This window comes from Berghia stephanieae, unplaced genomic scaffold (genome assembly GCF_034508935.2).
Source record: "Berghia stephanieae isolate SIO BIC M18660-M18661 unplaced genomic scaffold, UCSD_Bste_1.3 scaffold1221, whole genome shotgun sequence".
Classification (NCBI taxonomy): domain Eukaryota; kingdom Metazoa; phylum Mollusca; class Gastropoda; order Nudibranchia; family Aeolidiidae; genus Berghia; species Berghia stephanieae.
In genome coordinates, this window is record NW_027622204.1 from 108 (window position 1) to 13797 (window position 13690).

The 13690-nt window shown below is 33.7% G+C and overlaps 2 protein-coding genes across 2 annotated transcripts; both read left to right on the top strand.

Annotated features, from left to right (window-relative positions):
• Positions 1-888: 888 nt before the first annotated feature.
• On the top strand, positions 889-4878 carry LOC144961007 (testican-2-like; the record flags this gene model as incomplete). Its single annotated transcript, XM_078894357.1, has 4 exons — positions 889-952; positions 2208-2324; positions 2744-2950; positions 4823-4878. Coding segments are annotated over 4 exons (444 nt in total), but the record flags the coding sequence as incomplete, so codon positions are not given.
• A 998-nt stretch (positions 4879-5876) lies between these two features.
• On the top strand, positions 5877-11839 carry LOC144961006 (testican-1-like). Its single transcript, XM_078894356.1, has 2 exons — positions 5877-6024; positions 10286-11839. The coding sequence occupies exons 1-2, from the start codon at positions 5883-5885 to the stop codon at positions 10330-10332; spliced, it is 189 nt and encodes a 62-aa protein (XP_078750482.1). The 5' UTR covers positions 5877-5882; the 3' UTR covers positions 10333-11839.
• Positions 11840-13690: the final 1851 nt, after the last annotated feature.

The window sequence follows — 13690 nt, forward strand, 5'->3', positions numbered from 1 at the left end:
AATTTTTTTTACTTCTCCTTGGTCTGTCCATTTTTTTTTAAAATCACAAAACAGGATGGCAAAGGTGTCAAAAGATTTTGATGGAATTAATCAGGTCTATTTTTGGTTGAATTAATTAAATTGACACCCTTTTCTAATAATTTAGTAAATCAGGAAGGTATATCATATTGTTTGATTTAGATTGCGCTTCTTTCATCTAGGGTGACATATCTTCCTCTTCTTTAAAGAAGCCGACTGACTGCCAAACTGAATATTACTATAGATGTTGTGTATTCAAAAGAAAAAGAAAAAAGAAAAATTGTTGAACCTTCCCAATAGTTTGAGGTGCATTTTTAAAGGTCTCAATATTGCCCAAAAACAAAGTACAAGGTGGTAGGTTTTTCCATAAGTGGAGGGTCTTTGGGAACAAGAAAGGATTATCAGTATTGGATGGAAGAAAATTCAGACTCAAATCTGTAATCCTGTGTTTAAAGTTATTATTTTAATCCTAGCCTTTACTCCATATGAGATATCTATCAAAGTTTCCTGTGTTTTGTCTGTTTTACTATATGTATTGCATTTTTCTGTGCTTTTTCAATTTTATCAATTTGGTTTTCATGGCATGAATTCAAATCATAATATATCGTCGCCTAGGCGTTCCACGAAGGAATATAGATAAGTCATCAAACAAGATGTCTGATGTCAACAGGAATCACCCATGTTGTCTAAGTGAGCAAATTGGGAGTTAATTATCTTGCCCAAGGAAAGAAACGAAAGTGCTTGAAGCTGGGCTCGAACCTGGGACCTTCCGGGTCACAGTGCAAAGCCTTAACCACTCAACCACTTCGTCCCCCTGGTTTTAATGAGGGTTTTATCATAATATTAATTTCTTTAATTGATTTTGGACAGATTGTTATGATTCAGTTGGACAAGATTTGCCTTCTTTCACACTTCTTTAGTTTGTTTTATCCAAGTGAGCTTGCTGTTTTGTATATTATTTGTTTTGTTTTTGTTTAGTTTTTTTATTTTGTCATGAGTAATTTAGTTGGATTTTATTGGTTTATCTTCATTAGTTATTTTCAACTCCTGACTTTCATCTAGACCAAAATTTCATTTTCCATTTTTCTCCAGTTGCTTAATATCAAGGTCTTTCTGCAAAAGTTTATTATTGTTCTCATTTTTTATTTGTGTATATATACATCATCTACCAATAATTTTAAACCTCTACCTGCCCCCCTCTACCTGCCTCTGAAGATTTTCAATTAAAACTAATGACTCGACTGTTGAGGGTTAGTGGCTCAACCCACCCCCCCCCCTCTCCCTGTCTCAAAAAAAAACTAATGACTCGAAATTATTTTTTCCAAGGGTGTGTTCATGTTAATGAGCAGCTATGTAATCTGGGATCAAAACTGGCCCATTTTCTGTTGAGGATAGTGGCTCAACCTACCCCCCCCCCCCCCTCTCCCTGTCTCAAATAAAACTAATGACTCGAAATTATTTTTTCCAAGGGTGTCTTCATGTTAATGAGCAGCTATGTATCTGGGATCAAAACTGGCCCATTTTCTGTTGAGGATAGTGGCTCACCACTTGGCTATCAGGGCTCCCTTTACAATATCTAAACTTGAATATATAAATTTGGCTTCACATCACTGTTTGTCCGAAGTTATTGGAGTTTGGATGTTTGTTTTTGTTTTGTTTTGTTATGTTTTTATTTTATTTTTTTTGTTTTTGCTTTGTGAGTTTTTATTTTATTTCATTTCCATGTTTATTTTTTTTTACTGTATTCCCAGTCAGACAAGTCATTAGCTGTCACAACTATTACTTTCTATCAATGAAATATAAAAGGTAGCATAGGCAGCGTGGCTCAGCGGAACGGTCCTTTGCTTCCTACCCGAAAGGTATCGAGTTCGATCACCCACCACTGCGCTGTGTGGCCTTGAGCAAGTCACCTCGCCTTAGCTCAATTTGCGGCGCTGGCACTGCGGCTGACTCCTGGGTTATTCCAGTCTTCCCTTGGAATAGACCCTAGGGACAAATTTCCCCCTATGGCATGGGTTGAATAAAGGGAATTTTTTTTTTTTTTTTTTTTTAATGCTTATAACTTATAATAGTCTGAGTAAGTCACAGGCTATCATATTATAATCCCTCCCTTTATAATTTTATTTTTCATAATTCTTCTTTCAGTTTGTGGAACTAGTGAATTGAATCAGATGAAAACCCGTTTGCAGGGTTGGTTTTCCATTTGTTGCATGGACAAGACCACGAAGCTCGCAAAGCCCATGGAGGAAGCATTGCTAAATTCTACAAACATGTCTCTGTAAAGAAGGAACTCAGAGAATTTAATGGTAAACATAATAAAGCCAAACTTCTGTCTGCCTATTTCCTATTCATTATAAAACAAACCGTTATTAGTTAGCCTTAATAAGGAAACAATTTGACGAAGTTGTCTGAGTTTGTTGCTTTTTAACATAAACAAATTTAGTTCAATGTTAATTATTAATCAATCTTGATGTTGAACACGCTCTAGATTTAACCTTTCATTATTTATTATTAATGAAGAAATCAACCAGGCTGTGTCAAAATCACTCTAATACACACACACACACATAAACAACAGCAACAACAACAACAACAAGAGCAACAAAAATAACAAGTAAATCTCATACCTGTGATCTGTAGATAGCAGGTATTATAAAGTAAATTAGAATATGTGTTCCTTTCAAATTCTTTTCTGTGTAATCAGTATTAAACCAATCCCTTTCAGGTCAGAAGTGTCAGTGTATGAAATCAGCCATGTGGCAATTCCACCAGATGGACAAGGACCCCGATGATCACCCGGTAGACACAGAGCTGGCCATGATGGAGGAGAATACCCTAGAGCCGTGTATGAGGCCTTATCTGGAGTCATGTGACAAGAATGGAGACTCAAAGATTAATAGCGACGAATGGTGTTGTTGTTTTACTAAAGCCTGTAAGTTATGGCTTCTTGGAGAAAAGAGTTTTCTTTGATTTTCCTGTTTGGCTTAAATGGATACAATGCTTAACTTTTTTTTTTTTTAGACATCATCATCATCTTCTTCTTTCTTCTTCATTCTTCTTCTTCTTCTTCTTCTTTTTTTCTTCTTCTTTTCTTCTTCTTCTTCTTCTTCTTCTTCTTCTTCTTTTCTTTTTTTCTTCTTCTGCTTCTCCTCCTCCTCCTCCTCTTCCTCCTCCTCCTCTCCCTCTTCTTCTCCACCTCCTCCTCCTCCTCCTCTTCATCATATAAATCCACTCATTTAGTCAGACCACGTTCTCCTTTGAGGCTGCATACCATTAAGAAAAAAAAAAAATGTGCTATTGAACTCTTTCCATACCATACCATCCCACCCCTTCCTACTCCTGTTTATGCGCGGTAAAGCAAAATATCTCATTTCACAGGAAATTTAAAACCAATATTTCATTATCCCACTGTATTCTTGAGGAATTGAGATATATGAAAGAGAGTCAACAGAACTTGGCATGCGTTTTTCAATTAGTTTATATTCTGATATTGAATATAGTTTTGCATAGATGTGTCCTTGTCTGCTGTTTATTTGTTTATATCTTATATTATCTGATATAATTTAAGGCTGAACGCTTTCACTGCCTTATGCAATAGCCCATCTAACTACATAATTTTGAAAAGCTTAGTAGGTAATATCTTCAGGCAGGTAATAAAAACAGTTATATCCATTTGGCAATGTAAAGTAAAAAATAACCATTATAAACTACTGAATGTTTTGAAAAACTATCCATAATTAAATCGAAATTGTACAAAGTTCATAGAATTATTGTAATTCTAAAAAAAAAGCATTTCTATATTTCAGAGAAATTAACCCTCCATCAACCATGATTTTGAATTGTTTCAAAGAACTTACAAAATGATGTCAACATTTTCAGACCATAATTTTACAAATCGGAAAAAGTAATGAAAACAATTCAATGTTAATGTGGTTTGGCAATTGGATGTCTCAATCCTTAATGATAGTGTTGAATGCACAATAAAGATTGTTTGTTTCCCTTTTGATAGAAAGGTAGTTGATTGCTTAGTGCTTTTTATCAGATGAGCTAACCTATCATAGCGGGATGGATAGAGAAACCTGAAAATTGGCTATCCCAAGGGCACACTGTCATTTGCTGTTTTAAGTCACAGACCTTGTTAATGTTTTAATGCGAGTTCAAGATTGCGGTGCAACTTCATGTCGACACTTATAGAATCCAGTATAATCAAATTTAATGAAAGATGTCAATAATAATCCCTTTTTTTTTTCATTCTAATGTAAGCAAATTGGGAATTTCATTTACCCGTGTAACAAAAACCAACTGGTACAAGACGCACCCAAGCTTCAATAGAAGTGACCCAATCAAACTATTAAACAGAAAAGACCAAGTCACAATCTTTAGTCTGCGATCAGAACACAACTTCCCGAAACACCACATGCACAAGATTTTCAAAATAGGAGAAACATGTGAAGGAGAAGAAGATGCCCACCATATACTCCAGACATGGCCAAAGTATGCAACAGCGAGAGAGAATTTTTGGCCTGGTACCATTCCTCTGTAGCCCAAACTGTATGGGCCCTTGACAGAGCTGAAGAAGACAACAGTGTTCTTCACCATCTAGACATTGAAACATGAAGACAATGTGAGGGGGAATGAAGAATAAGAATCTTACCATGAAAAAACAAAAATGAATTGAAAAGATCTCTGTAGAGACGTGTGGAGGTCAGCCACATTATAGAGCCATGCCATGCTTGTTTAGCTTGGATTGTCATTAATCTTCTTATTGAAGAATGAAATGCTACTATTTTTCTTATATTCATAGTGCCGCCATGCTACAAGCAATTGGATGCAATCAGGAAGTCTGGAGAAACCAGGTAACCTAACTTATAATTACATTCTTTTTTCATGACTAGGTCGTCAGTCGAGATAAAGAATTCATCCTAATTTTTCTTTTAACAATCTTCTTCTTCTTCAAGTACCAAGTCTGTGCCAGACATCGGTGATCATGGTACGCCATTCATCTCTCTGATCAGATAACCTCAGAAAACTTATATTAGTCTTCTCTTTCTTTGTCACCCAGTTATTCAAACTATTCAAATATGTTTTTCTTTGTCTACCATTACTCTTTTTACCTTGTATCTTTCCTGTGAGAGCAAGATGTTCAATACATTCATGTTGATTTAGGTGCCCTAAAAATTGCATTTGTCTTTTTCTTATTGTACGAATTAGTAACCTTTTAGTTTCAGCTTGCTCTAATACTTCTTTATTAGTTTTCTTCTCTGTCCATGAGATTCTTAACATCCATCTAAGAAACCACATTCCTGCTGTCTCCTTTTAACAATAGGAAAGACTTATCAATCTCTGTAAGATTACTTGTAACACACAACATTATATGGAAGAGGTAATCATGGTGAGACATGAGGAGAGAAGGAAAAAAAGAACTCGGTTTTGTTATTTGTCTAGTTATTAGGGCTCTTCCAGTTACAAAGTCAAAGGTGGCTCAGAATAAATACAACACCGAATGTTTGTAAGTGACAGCTTCTGGGACAAATCTAACACATTCGTGCTCTCTCTCTCTCTCTCTCTCTCTCTCTCTCTCCCCTCATCTCTCTCTCTCTCTCCTCTCTCTCTATCTCTCTCTCTCTCACTCACTCACTCTCTCTCTCTCACTCTCTCTCTCTCGCTCTCTCTCTCTCTCTCTCTCTCTCTCTCTCTCTCTCTCTCTCTCTCCTCTCTCTCTCTCCTCTCTCTAAATTGTTTGGTTTTTTTTCATCCTTTTACTATACTATACTGAGTTGGTTCCTTATCAAATTTATTATTTATTTAGCTTTTTTCTTTATTAAATAACAAGGATCTTCTCATAATGTTTGCCAGTGATATACATGCCACGCTGCGACAAGGAAGGTTACTACATGCATGAGCAGTGTAAAGGAGGCGACTCCAAGAATCCATTGACTTGTTGGTGTGTCGATTACAATGGCAATGAGTTTCAGGATACTGCCAAGCAAGGACGTGCTCATTGTCGTAAGTTTTAAAAGCAATGTAACGACTTTTCCCCTTATCGAGCTAATATAAGGCACGAAATTGTTATTGTTTTTAGACAACCATTTTTATTTATTTGCTCTCACTAAATTATATCAATCAGATTATAAACGTTTAAGATTACACATAGTTTTTTTTGTTTGTTTGGTTTGGTTTTTGTGTGTGTGTGTGTGTGTGTGTGCGTGTGTGTTGTTATGTTATTTCCAGCTGCAGATGTTGTAAGTATTTTACCTAAATGCATAGCATCAATATTTATTGCATACCCAGGGACGGCTGGTAATAATGGGCAGGGTGGGCAAATACCAGCCTGTTTTTTCAAGTTATATGCTGTATTACCAGGTCCGAAATAATCTAATTTAAATTAGATAATTTCAAAAGTTACTACTTAAACTTGATACTTCGTACTGAAATCAATTTGTATGTATTTTTGATAGATTGCGAATCACCATGCACCCCGTAATGCATAAACCAGGATACGCTCCTGTTCTTTTTTATCACACCCCCCCCCCCTTTCCCAACCACTCCACTCCGCCCACATCGTCATCTCATCGTCACGTCGCCTGACGGTGATTTTGCTGTCTGGCCTCTCTAGTTCTAGGTCGGGCTAATTCAAATGAGCCCACCTTATAAACCAGTGAGCACTAAATAGAGATTTTGGCAAACGAACTTTTTCTTATTTATTGCCTTACTTGTGCTGGTACCATTGTGTAATAACATTGGGAAGGTTCCAGTATTGAATTAAATTTATCAATTTACTAATATTATATCAAGTTAGTATTAACTTGTGTTGTTTTAATATATTTGTTTATCCATTTAAATTATTTCTTTTTTTTTTCTCGTTTTCTTTAGTGCTTCTCAAAATTCATTTATTTAAATTGTTGTCTTATTTTTTTTTTTTTTTATTTTTTTTAAACAAATTAATTTGTTCCTTTTTAAAAAAATTCTTAAAGTAATTACCGCTGTATTTTTATTGCCAGACTAAATATTTTTGCAAAACAATGTATTTTCTATTGCATTCCCTCTAATAAAACACTTTTATTCAGAAGTCACGACTAAATAAATATATAAAATACAACCACCATTTTGGTTTACTCAACAATTGAATTAGTATATGAGAAATACTCTTCTGAGAAAGGAGAGAGTTGAATTCTAACTAAGTTATAGAGGAAATAAAGACGTTTTAAAGGAAGGGTGGGCAGATTCCGTACTTGCCCGTCCTGAAGCTAATACATACATATGATAGTTCGCGATGAAGAGGCTAGGGGTTGGTTGGGTAAGGAGTAAAGATAACACGGTCGTTATTGTTATAGTCTAACGAATGCATGAGGAGAGATTGGTAGCATTATTTGTCTTAATTGTATTGTATGAATTTTTGGCGAAAGCCTAAGATTAAGTAAACTTTGTTTTTATTTGTCTTTTTTTTTACTATGGAACTGATACTTGTCATAGAAGACCTGCCTACTTGAAATAGGAAAATAAAAAACGTAGTTTTCAGGGTTAATAACATCGTAGATATTTTAACTATCCTTTAAAAAAATCACCGGAATTTTCGTCTATTAAGGTATCAAATTTTTTAAAAACGAGAAAAAACTGATTGGAAACGTAATAATGATGGTGATGGTGGTGGTGGTAATAGTGATGGTGGTGGTAGTAATGATGATGGTAATATTATTATTGTTATTTATTATTATTATTATTATTATTATTATTATTATTATTATTATTATTATTATTATTATTATTATTATTATCATTATCATTATTATTATTATTATTATTATTATTATTATTATTATTTATTATTATTATTATTGGTGGTATTACGGTTGTTGTATTTTTTGTGGTTATTAATGGTATCAATTTATTGTTTGGTTCCATTTACCATTTTTTTCCACTTTCATGTATGTTGTCATCAAATTGTATGATTTAATGGCGAAAGCCTAAGATTGAATAAACTTTGTAATATCATACGGTAATCATCATTGTCGACGACATCGTCGTTGCCATCATTATCATCATCATTAACAACAACAACAACATTAACACCAAGTACTACAATAGCAATAAAAACAATATCAACATCATCATATAATTTTCGTCATCGTCTCCACAACTATCATTCTAACCAACAGCACCACCAAAACCACTACCATAATTACATCCTCCCTCACCGTCTCCTCTTCCTCCTCCTCCTCCTCCACCACCACCACCGCTACCACTATTCCAACCACTACCACCACCGGCACAATCATTCTAACCACCAAGAGAGCAGTAAAAATGATGCAATTTGAGCTCTGAATGAAACTCTAGTCATATCGCGGTTGTTGCTTCTCGATGAAAACTTTAAAGTTACTACGCACTTCTGAAAATGTAACAGAAACATCAATCTCGCCGTTGAGGGATTAAAGCATCTCTTTAATTTTTCGAGTGAACGAAATGGACTTGTATTGTCAAGGTGTTGTCGCATTTTGTCTCGTCGTTTTTTTGTTTGTTTTTTTTTGTTGTATTCTCTTTCGTGATTCCTATTTGATTACGTTTGGAATAATTAAAATCTACTGGTATTGTCATTTCATTGTGAATGTGATTATTTGTGGTTGAAATATTTTATTTTTTAAAAAGTTGAATAATATATATATATATATTTTTATATATATATATATATATATATATAATATATATATATATATATATATATATATATATATATATATATATATATATATATATATATATATATATATATATATATATATATATATATATGACCGAATCATCTTTGCCCACCACTATAAATAGAATAGAACCGCCACTGTGCATACCTTACACCATGCTATATTTTTGAAGGGTTACTTACCTTTAAAACATGTATTAGAACTATAATTTCAATGATTTCGACAACATGGTTTGTCTACAGGAAAGTAATTTACTTTGAAGAGTTTGTACGTCTCTGCCTGTTTGTCTGTCTGTCTGTCTGTCTGTCTCTCTCTGTCTGGAAAGAGATTGAAGAAGTTCTGAGCAAAGGCACCACCCGCCTGCAACAATATTTTGATAGGTGGTACCTAAAAATGAATACCACCAAATCAGTATCCACAAACTTCCACTTGAACAATCGAGAGGCAACAAAAGAACTGAAGATCACAGCCCGATAACTCAATACTACCCCCAGACCCCAATTCTAAATACCTCGGCAATACATTGGACAGACAACTAAATTATCGCAAACACATTGAGGGAACCTCAAATAAAATCGCAAAAAAGAAACAGCCTGGTGAGAAAACTCGCCTACTCGTCTGCTTTGGCAATGTGCTATAGTGTCGGAGAATACTGTGCCCCTGTTTGGATGAGAAGCCCACATGTAAACCGCATTGACATCCGATTAAAAGAATCAATGAGAATTATAACAGGATGTCTCAAGTCAACTCCAACTCAGTGGCTCCCAACACTGAGCGGCATTGCACCACCAAGTCTTAGACGACAAGAAGCTAATCAAAGGATGCATGCAAGAATTGACGAAGCTACAGACAACATTCCCATAAAATCAATAATGAAGCAGGCACCTTCAACAACAAGACTCAAATCGAGAAGACCTTTCCACCTAACAAAAATGGCAGACTTCAGTGTGGAGGAAAACTGGAGAGAAATGTGGAACAGGGAAACACCAAGAGGTGGAAACATCATTAAAGATCCAACCAAAATACTGGACTTCCTCAAATCGCCTCTTAACTGGACATGGCAGAACTGCATCAATTATGTGCAGATGGAAACTTCGAAACAGTGATACCTGCCAGAAATGTCAGGCAGCCCCAGAGACCAGCGATCACATCATCCTCCACTGTCCAGTCACTAAACTTGAAGCTGGCTACGAAACTGTCCTTAGGGCGGAAGAAAACTTTAGAAGCTGGGTTGACGAAATAAATTTGGAGGTGTAGCCATACGCTACTACTACTACTACTCTCTCTCTCTCTCTTCTCTCTCTCTCTCTCTCTCTCTCTCTCTCTCTCTCTCTCTCTCACTCTCTCTCTCTCTCTTCTCTCTCTTTCTCTCTCTCTCTCTCTGTGGGCGTGTGTGTGTTTAATTGTGTTGTCTGATCACGAAAATTTCATTCTCATTGCTCAGAGAAGAATAATTCTAGTAGAAATATAATTTCTAATTTGACATGTACGGAATATAGATAGACGATAACTTTACATTTTCTGTGTGCATTTTGTGAGTGATGTTTTGTTTGTTATACTTTTATTTCCAGATAAAGTCATGAAGTATGCCTATAAACAGGAAATTCCACTTGCTTAAGAGCCAAACTGCGATGATGCCTGTGTTGTGGTGCTAACACTCGAATATTATTATATATGATAGATAGTGCGGATTTCTTATATTCCCTGAAAAATTCCTTTTATTCATAAAAATTTATTATCAACAACGATTATTTACTTTTTACTATATAATTTGTACAAACGGATTGTTTAAAAAGTCAACGACATGTACATGTTTGTTACATTTTTTTTTCTCAAAAAGTACCATTGCTTAACAACGATTTTGCTCATGTAATCATATTTCTAATTTTGTTTGGATTGTCATAAATGTTCTTTTAAAAAGTCATCAAAGGAAAATTATATTCATTTTTCTATTTTGGTTTGTTAGCTTTTCTTTTTGTGAGTACTTATTAGGTGTGGGGAAAGAAAATTTATGATTGTTTTCCTTTAACATTTTATTTTTGTGTGCGGTGGTGGGGATGGAGGGTTCTATCAATGTCAAATTGATTATATGATATATGATGTCTTGTTTTCCTTTTGGATAATGAATGTTTACTATATTCTCTTTTTTTTTAAAATTCTGGAGACAAGCTAAAATACAATTATGAAGGTGATAAACGCATTTAAAACATTTGCAATTTGATCCTAAGTTAAATGATAAAATATATGAAATTACATGATATTAGTTTGTAAAATTGTAAACAATAAACAGTGTAAATTGTTATCAGGGTTATTGATCGAAAATCAAACCTTAGTTCGTTTAGAAGTGAATGTTTTATAAGTTCAAGTCTTGTTAACCAATTTCAAAACCTATTCAATCTGATTGTGTTATATGAAGGAAATTCCATGCGTGCTATTTTGCAATTAAAGCTAGTCAGCTGAGACATTAATGTATTTTAAAGAGAAGTTTTGAGGGTTCTTTTTCTTTCATATGTAAATTTATTTGTGTTCTTTTTCTTGAATACTATGATGGTGCGTTTTTTTGTTTTGTTTTGGGGGTTTTTTTTTGTTTTTTTTTGTTTGTTTGTTTGTTTGTTTTTTTTTTTATGTCTTGGGGGAGGGGCGGAGATGTTTTTAAAAATTAATTTTATTAATATTTTTATATAATTTATTAATTTTATTAATTTTTTTTTGTATTTTTATTTTTCCTTTCTTCTTTTTCTTTTCTTTTTTTAGAATATAAAATGCAAAGGGACTCAAAGTTTTTTTGTTGCTGTTTTTTAAAATGTAGATTTGTGTTTATATAGCTATGAGCAGTAAAAGATAAATTATCTTCAAATACATTTTATCATTTTTTTAAAAAAGAATAATTACAACATAAATTATGTCGATATAGAATTTTAACTGAACTATTTTTCAACATAAAATGCTATGCTCATGTTTGGCTTCATTCCAATAGGAAAACTGAAAAAAGCAATAAAGTTTGTTTTGCATTCCATCCATTTTTTAAATTAATGTACTTACTTAAATTAATCACAATTATTTTGTCCTTTGATTTTACAACAAAGCGTTTAATGAAATGACAATAAAAAATTTTCTTAAATAATTTTGCTTTTCGTTTCAGTTTTGAATTATGTCATCTCTTGGAGGAAAAAGATATTTGATGTAATTTTAGTGAGACGAGTGATCATTATGATGCCACTTTGAATCACTTTTACATCATTTGTGTAGACTCAACCCTGACAGTGGTGGTAATGGGAGAGAACGGTGTGCGGATGCGTTTGGAAAGGTGGGGTGGGAGGGGAGGGTAAGGATTTGTATCAATGCAATGCAGAAAACCCTTGAAGTGATTCTGTCATGTAGTATCAATTAATAATAATAATAATAATAATAATAATAATAATAATAATAATAATAATAATAATAATAATAATAATAATAATAATAATAATAATAATAACAATAATAATAGTAATAGATTGCGCTTATATAGAGCATATTCCCGTTGGAGGGCTCGATGCGCTTTACAATATATTCTAGAGAATAAAAAGAAACATGAAAAACATGACATACAAATATTAGCGACAGGTCTACATATATGAAAGTAAATATATATATATATATATATATATATATATATATATATATATATAATATATATATATATATATATATATAAAATATATATATATATATATAAAATTACAATGAAAAATGTGTCACAAGTAAGAGAGACATAAATAGATACATTAAAATTGTATAATGAACATTGTATACCCATACAAGGTCATTGTGTACACCAGTACAAGAAATCGTCCTTCAAAGACAAAAGATCCAGAGACTTTATTCCTGTTTCTGTAATGTAAACCATTCACAAAACGCTTTCCAACAGATTTATGTTAGATTCAGTTGCCCGATCACTTGGAAGACTGTTGGCTCAGAAAATAACAAACCCTCAGACTATATATACCACACTGTCCACGCGGTTTTTAAAAAAAAAATATTTCAAAATTTTGCAAAGAAAATAATGAATTTTGCAGAAGAAAATAAGTAAATTTGCAGTTTTCTAAATATGTTGTATCACACCTAACAACTAACTACATGTAATAAAATATCCCCGCGGAATTAGGTAATTTCAACCTCAAAATTATGGGACAAAAAATGGCAAATATAAGCCAGAAATTATGCCGATTTGGAAATAGGCTCAAAGTTGGGAAAACAAAATTACAATAAAAAATTGCTGTCAATGAAATTGTTATTATAAAGAAGTAAAAAATTCGGATATGACCTTTTATTTAACTTAAATAAAAGGTCATATCCGAATTTTTAAAAAAGAATCGAAGAATTTGTCAAAATTTGCAAAACGTGCAATTTTGCGATGCAATGCGAATCAGAAAATTTTCCCTAATTTTGCGGCCGCAAGCTGTGCAAAAGACCGCGGGCCAGACGACACAGATAAGAATCGGGTTTTGTTTACATGCGAGCCGAATGCTCCATTGATTAAGCCAACGCCCCCTTCCCCACTCACTATCGTTATAGATAGTTCGAAGTTGACGTCACTGAGGTCTTTGTTATTGTTTTTTTTTTTTTTTTTTTTTTTTTTTTTTTTTTTTTTTTTTGCCATCCGCGTTTATGAGTAATGTTCACTAAACTGTATTAACCTGACTATAAACATTCATGGATACACATAGTTTGTGTGTTGGTCCGTTATACTCCGGATGGGGAAAGTTATGAGCTTCTTTCTATCTATAGATAGAATGCGCTTGGCCAAGGGGTTCACAACATTGCCATCCGGAAGTATAACCCGGGCCAACACACAAACCTGTGTAACCATGACTTTTATAGTCGGTTAATACAGTTTAGGAGAACAAACTCACAAACGCGGATGCAAAAACAATAACAAAGGCTTGAGTCACGCATCGCATCTATCAAGACAAGAACGGTAAAGGGCTATGGGG